At 36.2% G+C, this 11760-nt stretch overlaps 1 protein-coding gene across 3 annotated transcripts in view; it reads right to left on the reverse strand.

Moving 5' to 3' along the window:
• Window positions 1–11480, reverse strand: part of proser1 (proline and serine rich 1) — a 46871-nt gene extending 35391 nt beyond the window's left edge. For all 3 annotated transcript variants that reach the window (XR_011342295.1, XM_069891718.1, XM_069891719.1), the window contains exons 1-5: window positions 11304–11480; window positions 7985–8050; window positions 7247–7315; window positions 5949–6043; window positions 913–1006 (exon numbers count right to left, since the gene is read on the reverse strand). Coding sequence is in view for 2 of the 3 variants with exons in the window: in XM_069891718.1 (XP_069747819.1) it covers window positions 913–1006; window positions 5949–6043; window positions 7247–7315; window positions 7985–8050; window positions 11304–11348 (369 nt within the window). In the remaining variant the exon portion in view is untranslated. The remainder of the gene's footprint in view (window positions 1–912; window positions 1007–5948; window positions 6044–7246; window positions 7316–7984; window positions 8051–11303) is intronic.
• Between the last annotated feature and the right edge of the window lie 280 nt (window positions 11481–11760).

The following is an 11760-nucleotide window of genomic DNA, read 5'->3' on the forward strand; positions in this document are numbered from 1 at the left end:
CATATAATCATATAACCATTTACGGAGTGGAAACAGGCCATGTTGGCCTTTCGAGTCCGCACCGGTTCACTGATTTTGTGCGCCCTCTTCGGGCATTGGTCCCGGTAGATCTTCATTCAATAACGATGGGCGAATTCAATGCAGGTGGAATTAGATAATAGCAAAACTATGAGCAAACAGATTGGCTGTCTGTGTACCAAAAATAGTAAACCTTGACGAAACTGGATTTATTAAGAAAAGGCAAACAATAGACAATATCTCTGTTCATTAACTTAATCCATGCAGTACAAGGAAAGAGGACTCCAACAGTGGCGGTTGCTTTTGACACAGAGAAAGCCGTTGACAGGGTAGAATGGAATTATTTATTTAAAGTACCATTTATTTAAACCTACCAGAGAAATATATTAATTGGATTAAATCATTATATAAGGGACCATTGGTAGGAGGATAAAGTACCATTTATTTAAACCTACCAGAGAAATATATTAATTGGATTAAAGCATTATATAAGGGACCATTGGTAGGAGGATAAAATTTCCAAATAATTTACATGAACTTTGTGCAAGCCAAAGCCCTGGACTGGGCTCCACTTGTTACCAAATCAAATGTGTTTTGGTATCCTAATTCAAATTATTATTTGTCAAAAATATATTTTGTTTAATCAGGTAACCGTTCAATTATTCTACATCTCTATCCTTAACATTTTCATCTCAATACTTTTCTCCACCTGTCATTTAAATAGAACAAACTTTCTAAATTGCACACTAATTTAACCAAACCATATAATTTTATTTCTTAACTGCAGATGCCCTAATAAAACATCACTGAAATAATGCTTTTATTAATACAGCACTGAAAATGGTCCTACAAAAGCAATAGTCAGAAAAGTCATTCCAGCAGGAGATGCAATACCTGATCAAGAATTCTTTTGCAGCGTTTCTTTTCTGGCAAGTGTACTCGGAAAATATCTTCAATAAGTCGATAATTATGAGGATCAATAATGTTCCTACATTTAAAAATGATTACACTCATTAAACTTATGAAAAATGTCACCCAATAACTATAATTTTCATGGTTTAATCAAAGTTCAGATTTATTGTCAGAATACAAATACGACATCACATACAACCCTGAGATTCTTTTTCCTGAGGTTTACTCATCAGTACAAGAAAATCACACTCAAGAAAATGATTAGTATATACAAGAGATAAAAGTAAACAAACTGATTGTGCAATACAGAGAAAAAAATTTCAGTAAAAATAATGCGTAAAGTAAGAGTCGGAGATGGAGATAATGAATTTAGAAAAAGATTTACAGTGACAAGTAAATGAGAATAAACAAGGACAACTTATTTATATAAAGCTTCAATATAATACTTTACAAACGTATAGAACAGAAAAAGCAATAATGAGAACTAAATAAAGGTATTATGAATTAGATGAAAGGGCACATAAGGCATGGCAGTTAAAAACAGAATAAGTATCGAGAACGATTATTGCAACTAAAAATTATTCTAATTTAATTACTTATAAACCACAATGTTAATTAAATTTTTAAACAATTTTACAAAATTATATCAATCAGAATCTATAAATGATGATAATAGATTATTATTTTTGGTCACAAATAAATTTACCTAAATTAAATTTGGAAGAGCGGAGAGACTAGAGGAGGATAGGGAAGCATTGAGGTCATAGCTCATAACAAAGTAATAAGTTGCTGGGAGAGGATGGTTTCCCATCTGAGTTTTACAAAGAGTTTAAGGATTGACTAATTCCTCCATTTATGGAAGTATTAGGGTAGGGGGCTAAAACACATACTCTACCAGAATCTTTTAATATGGCAATAATAACAGTAATACCAAAAAATGATAAGAGATGGTTTAAAATCAGAATCATATAGACGAATTTCATTGTTGAACACAGATTATAAAATAGGATCAACATTTTAAAATCAAATCAAAACAATCAAAATATTTGCCGAAATTTATAAATATGGACCAGACTGGTTTTATTAAAAAGAGAAAATTAGCAGATAATGTGACTAGATTATTGAATATATCTGGTGTAAAAAGAGAGAGATTTAAGAGTAGCAATAGCCTTACCTGCTGAAAAAGTGTTTTGATCCGTTAAAAATCGGATTTTTTATTAAAGTACTTGACAAATTTGGATTGGGTCCAATATTTGCTGATAGGATTAAATCTTAATATAATGGACCAAAAGCAAAAGTTGAAACAAGTGGACAAATATCCACACCTTTTCAATTAACTACATCCAGCAGGCAAGGGTGTCCATCATCTCCAGCTTTATTTATTTTAGCAATAGAACTAAAACTGAGATTGGTCAGTTTTCCTGATTTCTGAGTTAATATGATGCATAAGATTAATTTTAGCAGAATTAGTTTGGTCTGATCCTGAAATTAAAGGTTTTAGAGTTGGTAGAGAGGAATACAAGATTAATCTGTTTGTAGATGATGTAATAATTTATTTGATGGAACCATAAAATTCATTACATAAATTATATTTAAGGTTAAAAGAATATGGAATAGTATCTGGATGTAAGGTTAATTGGGATAAAAGTAAGATTATGCCTCTTATTAGAGGTGATTATTCTCAGTTTAAAAGAGATTCTCAATTTAAATGGCCATTGAATGGAATAAAATATTTAGGGATACGAGTAGATAATAATTTAAATAATATATACAAGTTGAATTATACTCCTTTACTTAAGAAAATTGATGAAGATTTAAAAAATGGATGGAACTACAGATTACATTATTTGGAAGAGTTAATTGTGTAAAAATGAATACATTTCCAAGAGTGCAGTATCTTTTTCAAACATTCCCTATATCACTTCCACAAAAAAAAAATTCAGGAATTAAATAAATATACAAGGAAATTCCTTTGGAAGGGCAAGATGACAAGAGTTTCATTAGAAAAATTAACATGGAAACATGAATTGGGAGGTCTATAACTTCCAAATTTTAAAAATTATTATAAAGCCACAAAAATGAGGTTTCTCTCTTCTTTTTATGAAGAGGGAGAGCAACCAGATTGAATTAAAAGAGTGATGGATAAGATAGGAGAGAAGATACCAGATTTTATATATAAATGGGAACTGAGAATAACTGGAGACAGGGATACACCACTGTTAAAGCATTAGATTAATACATGGAATAAAGTAAGCAATGAAATGGGAATAAGGATTTATGGGTTAGTAAGAGTTGTTAAATGAGTCTCCGATTGAGTTTAATACTGTGACAGACTATCTTCACCATGTGCAATTCTCACTACTTTAGAAACATTAATTGGATGCAGTAGAGGCCTGTTGAAATCAAAACTACCCTAGGTTTCACACTCAGTTATTGTTATTTTTTAAATGGTATATTTTTGCAACTAAAGCATTAATTTGATGGCCTCTCACACTGTTTCTTGAAGTCTTTGAGCAGATGGACAAATATTGTTCATCACAAGAAATAAATTGAAAGGAAGCGACCCAGTCATTCAGTCTATCGGCTGTTCTTGAAAGACAGATGGGAGGCTAACAAGAATATAATTTAGCAAGTTTGGAGGAGATAACAAAAGTATGAAAGGAGGTTTCTATTCAACCAAAGTAAGAACTAAAGAAATACTGGGATATTTTAATTTGTGGGAAGCAAAGAAATGTTTCAAATGGTGCCATGAAATCAGGAATATGCACAGAGACAACAGGAATTCAAGTTCTTCCAGTTAGACTTCTGTGTCAATTCTTCCATAAACTTGAACTTGTGTAAAGTTCGGCAGCATTTATGGAAACTCACATCATCCTGTTTACCAATGTCTCTATCCTTCTGCCCCTACATTGTCTCTCAATATTTCAACCTTACAACTTGCATTTGTGACCAAATATCTTCACAACTTTGTTCCAATAACTATGACTTTCCTCCAACCCTGTATATTTCTTTAACCCATTCCACAAGACCATGTCTTCTGATGCATTGATCCCAAGAGTGCTCATCTTCAGGCTCTTGTATCTTTTCCCCCAATGGTACTAGAGTGAAGAGGGCATGGCCTCTTTGAGGATAAAGGCTGCTTTCTTGAGTCACTGACTCTTTTAGATGACCTTGATGGAGCGAAGGCTGATGCCTGTGATGTTGCAGGCCAAATTAACAACCCTCTGGAGTTTCTTTCTGTCCTGAGCTTTCACCTCTGTATCAAACAGTGAAGCAACCAGCCAGAATGCTCTCCCCCATGCACCTGTCGAAGTTTTCAAGAATTTTTGGTGACATACAATCTTCTCAAACTCCTCACAAAGAATAACCACTGGCGAGCCTTTTTTGTGATTGCATCGACATGGAAGCTTTAGGACAGATCCTTGGAGATGTTGACAACACAGGAATTTGACCCTCTCCACTGCTGAGCCATCAACTAGGACTGGTTCGTGTTCTCCTGACTTCCTCCTGAAGTCCACAACCATCTCCTTGGTTTTGCTAACATCGAATACAAGGTTGTTGGTGTGACATGACTCAACTACCTGATCTATCGCTCTCCTGTACGCTTCCTCTTTGCCATTTGTGGTTCTGCTGGTATCATTGCATTAAAAATGATAAATAAATGCAGTTCACTGCAGTGACAATGTAATTTCTTTACTTTCAGAAATAAATTATTCAGCCTTCAGTCCATTCATATTTCTATTCATCTCATTCAGATGGCACAGAATTGTCTGACATCTGAGAAGACATCCGCTCCTGCACAAACAAGTCAATGAGACCTAGCTAAAAATGGAAATGATTGGTAATTAAGTATTTTAGGCTACAAGACAGGAAAATCTGCAGGTAACGTGATCACCCATACTGACAAGTGGTAAACTACAGCAAAGTAACAGACCCTTTTAGCCCATGAGTGAGTGCCGCCCTATTACACCTAATTGACCTACAACCACAATGTATTTTCAAACAGTCAGAGCCCCAAGGGAAAACCCACCCAGACAAACTCCTTACAGTCAGTGTGGGATTTTAACCCCAGTCCCAATTGCTGATGTGGTAATAGCATTGCGCTAGCTGCTATACTAACTGTGCTGCCCTTAATATAGTTTTAATATATAAAGAAGGAATGTCATTTGTGGGTGGAAAAGCAATAGAAAAACAATGAATAGTGCATAGAGAAAAAAATTCCATGAATTGTTGTCTAGTTTCCTGATAGCAATATTAAAGCAGAAAGATTAAGGCTTTAGAAATAAATATATTAAGGAAGTATGTAGCAAAACTGGCATTCATACACCTGCTTTTCCAGGCTACTGAAAATGGCACCCAAGTGGCATACTTATGCATCATATTAACTCAGAGAAATCAGGAAAACTGACCAATCTCAGTTTTAGTTCTATAAAAAATAGATTTGCTATTATCAACATTGATAAGACAACCAATTAGTTTTAATTTTATAAATTTTCAGCCTGAGTATTAAACTGAACCATTACAACCTTTTGGAGAATTTAAAATGGTCTCTTTAATGACTTGCGCTAAAGGTCATAATAAATATGAAACATCTTTCAAGTAATGAACATAAGTTTGTAAGTAATCAATTAGCTACAAGTATTATAAAGCATAATTCTTTACTTTGACTTGAACATAAATTGTATCACTACAATAGCTTGACAAAACCATACTCTATGTATAACCTCTATACCCTCTTATATCTCAGATTAAAAGCAAATTTAGTTTTTCAAAGCCAAGGCATGACATCGTTTTATTTAAATAATGCAAAACTGCCATCAATGTATCCACAGATCAATTTTGTGTATTTTCTTCCAACCCTGTCATTTTTCACCAGAGTCTTTGTGTTTTGAAATAACTCATTCAAGTACAATTTTGCAGACATTATTTACAATATGCTAAAAGTGACTTCATTTACATTATAGAAAATGTAATACAAGGAACATGTGGTAGTATAAACAAAATTAAAACATACTTACAGAGCTATTAGCTCCAAGGCAACGAGTTTATCTTTAGTGAAAGTAAGACAATGGAGGATATTTATTACTTTAGATACATGGATGGCCACCATTTTCTGAAAAATACAAAAAGCATGGATTTCAGTTCAATGAGTAATGAGTGTTTACTGTCATAAAATATATTGATGCACTGAAGTTGGACTCGTTTATGGTTAGGGTGGGTAGTACGGGGAGGTACACAAGCCTGATAGCTGTTGGATAAAATCTATTCTTGAATGTAGAGGTGCTTATAGACGACACTTTCCAGGTTCTAATATATCCTAATTTCAAAACGGGTCATCTTCAAGGAAGCGCGAGGACGATATTCCGAATTACTATCTTATTAATCCAATAAACCAAACTTTGTAGATGCAGCTTTATAGAGCTTTAATTCGTTGATAAAAGAGATAAACATCTTGCATAACTTCGCATTAAGATTTTCATAACTATGAATAAACTATGCATTTGACTATATTTAAAGATATATTGATATTCAACTTCAAAGAGATATACAAGAAGAAATAAGATGAAATAAGACAAATTCAAAGAAAATTAACTTGAGCTTATATCTCCTTCATAGTTTGTCGAAGAATGAGATGCAAGCTCTTAAGACTGCATGGATATCAGAGACACTAATGGTAAAACTACAAATAATATTTTTCCTTAAAGAGATAGGCACAACATTAACTAAGAATCAAAAACACAAGGTTTTAACCTTTACGGTGCTGAACCTCTTTCTGCACCTTCTGCCTAAAGGTAGCAGCAAGAAAAGCTTGTGATCAGGGTGATGCTGGCTGTCTTCTTGAGGCAGCATCACACATAGATGTCTTCATTGAACAGGAGATTGGTGCACGTACTGGACTTGGTTAGGTTTGCTTATTTTGTCAATTGACATTGTTGATAATATAATATATTCCTTACAATAAGATTGCTGCTTCATGTTATTAGCATTGAGCATACCAATGCCGAGGAGCATTATTGAACAAATAAATAGACATTAACCACATGAAGGTTAATTAATGGCCAAAAACTTGGTCAAATGGATGTGTTTTATGGAAAATCTTAATGGAAGAAGGGGAAACAGAAGTGCAGAAAAATTGCAGGAGTGAATCCCAAAGCTTCGGGCCTCAACAATATACCCAACTGGTTACCTTTGGACATGTGCAAATATTTCAGTTATAGAGGTGGGGCAGGTAACTGGGAGAGATACAGAGGCAAACCTTTACATTTTAATGAAATCCGAAAACAAAGAAACACAGCATTAATATCATAATACTCACATGCTGTAAAGCTTTCAGAGCCTTCAGTTGAGGTTCTGCCCAAGAAAAATATTTCAATAGTTCAACTACCTGAAAGAAATAATATGGATACATTTTAAAGAGGTAATTGGTGAAAAAAAAACACTCATTGGTAGTTTTCCAAGATTTTAAACATTTATTGCTAATAAAATTACCAGCACCACATAAATTAATAATTTATAACCAGTTTAACATCTTACACTATTCAACATACATCAGTATGTAATCATTCATATTGATCCAAAACTGTATTACAAAGTTAAAATGCAAAATTCTTCTATCTGATGCCCTGGCAACCCTTAGACTTCTTATCATTTATGCAAGAAATAATAGGGAAATGAAATTCTAAACTTCTATCCAGTCTTGTAGTAGTAATTCAGAAAACGAAAGCCTGCAAGTGGTTATACTCATTAAACATCAAGAAGTATAAATAAAAATTACTGAATATAGAATATATCTAGTTTAAATAAAGATACTGCTCACCTACAATCAATGATCATTTACAGAAAAGGTGGAAGCTAATGTGATTATTTGTAGTTTTGAGTTGGAGATGGAGGGATGGAGAAAATTTAGGAAAAAATATACTTTTTCACAGTACAGGACAATTATGATTTTTCAAATATTATAAAAATGGTCACAATATAAATTGTTCACTGCAATGTCACATAATCAGCACAAATCACTTCTGAAAATAAGAGGATGTTTGTTAGTTGACAATACCTGCTCACTTGAAAAATATCCATGTACGTATTCAATTGCCTTTATTTTTTGATCAGTCAGAACGCCCTAAAAAGATCATATTTTCAGTTTGAATATTCAATAGCCAGAAAACAATGACATAGCATGTCAGTTCTGGTATAAATAAGGAACTATGCAGTTTTAAGCATCTAATTTAAATCTTCTTCATCAATAATTCCATCTTTTAAAGAGAGTACAGTGCACCGATGTCTTCATTCTACCTGAACAGTGAGTAGATAGCAGAGCGCCTAACTGCATTTCATCAATTTGCCACATCTCCCTCTCCTGGATCTAACACCTATGATCTCAGCCTACACCTCACTTACTTCCACGTTTCAAACCTTTGCAATTTTAACCACCTTCAACAAGATTCCACCGCTCCATACACTTTCCTCTCCTCATTCAGCATTTTCAAAGGACTGATTTCCCTTTGTAACTCTTTGGTCCACTCTTCCATTCCCACCCATCACTTTCCTTCTAACAGAATTTTACCCTGCATCCACAGGAGATGTAATGTTTATACTTTCCCATTGACCATAGTTCTGTTGAGGAGTCTTGAAAATGAAAAGTTAATTTCTACAGATGCTGATTGCATTTTATGTTTATATTTCAGATTTCCAGCATGTGTACTTCTTATTTTCATGTACAGTACAGTATTGGTTTCTTCTAAATTATTCAATGCTTTCTGAAATATTTACATAATTTAAGTAGGGAAAAACCAACAAATAATATTTATTTTATTGATAAGAAGCACAACTGTGGGAGTGCTAGCTACTTGGGTTCGAATCCGGTGCTGTCTGTAAGGAGTTTGTACTTTCTCTCTGTGTCTGTGTGGGTTTGCTCCAACTATTCAAAATGCACCAGCATTGTAGGTCAATTGAGTGGCATGGGCTCATGCTATATGTCTAAATTTAACTGCTAGTGTACAGACAGATTCTAGTGTGCAGATTCATGGAGCACAAAGATTAAACATGTACAACAAGCAGTTTCCTGGCTTTATGAATATATATATGTAACTGTGGGTCTATTATTTTAAAAATATTCTTCAAAGAAATATCCTGAACTTCTGAGTAGATCAGTGGAGTCAAAAGTTTTAAAGAAATATTCAGATGGGATGCAGGAAAAAAAAACTATTTTCAGTAAATCAAAAATAAACTGTCTTCCTCTCCATTAATTTTCTTGGCTACAAATTAATTCAACAGCTTTAAAAAGACACTTTGTGCAAGTTATAATGAAATCTTTTATGGAACATCGAGAGATGTAAATTAACTGATTTTAAAAATAGAGCACATTAAGATACACAAATATAATTTATCAAAAATTTTCTAAAAATTGTATCACGATATGACGTATCAATGACACAGATCACAAGATAATTTTGTTCAAAGACAGCCATTTAAGTTGTATTGATTTATCCATTGAGATTTTCATATTTCTTGCATGATCTTAGGAAACGGTTGGTCTGTTATGCACACCAATCTTTGCACCCACTAGGGCACTTCCAACTGTAATTGCAGAAAATACAAAACTTGTTCTTGCATCTCCACCCTCACCCCCATCCAGAGCCGCAAACACAATTTCCAGATGAGGCATAGCTTTACATGCGCATTTACAACCTAAACTATTGCATTCAGTGTTCCCGTATGGCCTTCTCTACATCAGTGAGACCAAATTCTAAAAGGGTGACCACTTCGTTGAACCCTCCGCTCTATTTGTGGGTCAAAGCTTGAGCTTCACGCAGCTATTTTAACTCCCCCGACCATTCCAACCATGGCATGCCTGGCCTTGGCCTCATCCATTGTCAGGGTGGGGCTAAACATAAACTTGAGGAATAACACCATTAGAACATAATACATAGAAGGAAAAATAGGCTATTCAGCCCAGAGTCTACCCCACCAATCCTAATCCATTTTTCCTCTCAGCCCCACTGCCTACCTTCCTCCCCATAATCTTTGATGCCCTGACTAATCAAGAACCTATCAATCTTTCCCTTAAATATGCCCAATGACCTGGCCTCCACAACTGCCTTTGGCAGCAAATTCCAGATTCATCATCCTCTGGCTGAAGAAATTCCTCTGCATCTGTTCTAAGCAGACTCCCTTCAATCCTGAAGTTGTGCCCTCTTGTCTAGACTCTCCCAGCAGGGAAACGACCTTTCTCCATCTACTCTGTCCATGCCTTTCAACATACAAAATGTTTTAATGAGATTGCTTCTCATTCTCCTAAATTCCAATGAGTACAGGCCAAGAGTATCGCGCATTCAATATCCTCAAGCCTAAGGCTTGAACATTATTTTTTTCTAATTTTGAGTAATTCACGCTCTCATCTGATTCCTGCTTCCATCTCTTATTCTATCCCTGTACCTTTTCCTTCTAACTTTTCTTTCCTCTCCCCTAATAGTTTCCCCTACTACCTTTCTCTTCACTCCCACACCTTCTGTCTCATATACATCTGACCCCTCCCCCAGCTTTTTTTCCCTACTTTATATATAATTTTGTTATTTTAAAAAATATTTGTCTTGAACAAGCGTCGACTTGCCATCTTAGTCATTCGCCCAAAATTTAAAATTTACAATGTTGATTACATTTCTCCAGTCTTTATAAACCACTCGAACCAACACCACAAAATGTGCCTCGTTGGGCAATGACGCTATACCCTTTTGCATGGCACAGAACATTGTATGTCAGAGTGAACATAACCGAAATACAACTACACACAAAAAAAATACCTGTTCATCACTTTACAAAGCGAGAGAACTCCGTTACAGCAAGAAGCGCCAAACAGCTCATCTCGCCCCACGTTTTTATTTTTTGCCTCATGGCTGATACCATCAGACCTTCTTGGTTTCCAGAACATTTGAACAGACTGCTCCATACAAGAACACTTCGCTAATCAGGGTCACGTCCCTTACTGAAGAGTTAATGGTGTTTTACTACTTTGCCAAATAAGGAGGTCCTTGTCATTTCTAGCTGATAACAAGAAAGGAATCCCGTTAGCTTCCCTCTTCCAGTTCACGTTTAAGCTACATTTTCATCAACATGAGTTGATCAACATCCTAGCAGTGGCGAATTATTATACAGATCTGTCACCAGAAAAATTCAGGATGCAATTTTAAGTGCTTTATACTTTCTAGCAGTTTTGTTAGTCTTCTGTTTCTATTTTGACTGCTTCATTTCGTGGAAAAAATGTTCAGCCCCCCACCCCCCGATCGCTCCAATTGCCCCATTCGCCTGGGTAGAGCAGAACGTGCCACTGTGCTTTCATTCACCCAATCGATGGAGGTGGCCAGAGATCCTTTTACCTTCCTTATTTCATCCAGAACGATTGAAAATGACTTGTTATCCATTCTGCTTTCGACAGCTGCTGTTCTCCGAAGCGCTGGCACACTCTAGCAGCCCAGGGCCGGGGGCGAGCAGGGCCGGCTTGCCAGGCTGCGCCGCTGGGAACAATGCGGAGGGCGGCCGCTCGCCCAGTTGACCCCCCCACCCACCCTCCCCTCCCCTCCCCTCCCCTCCCCTCCCCTCCCCTCCCCTCCCCGGGTGGGTGGAGGAGGGTGTGATCTCCTTCCCGCCACGAGGAGCCCCCGCTACTCCGTGCCGGTGGCCCCGCTCTGCCGGCCGCTTTGCTCCACTCCCAGAAGCCTCTGCTGAGGGCTCGCAGGGGCCACGACCGGTCACCGTCCTCCGGCCGCCTGCGTCCCCGAGGGGCCTCCGCGGCTCGGTGGCGCTGAGTGATGACGTCAGATGCAGCGCTGAGTG

The sequence above is a fragment of the Narcine bancroftii genome, chromosome 7, assembly GCF_036971445.1.
Source record: "Narcine bancroftii isolate sNarBan1 chromosome 7, sNarBan1.hap1, whole genome shotgun sequence".
NCBI lineage: Eukaryota > Metazoa > Chordata > Chondrichthyes > Torpediniformes > Narcinidae > Narcine > Narcine bancroftii.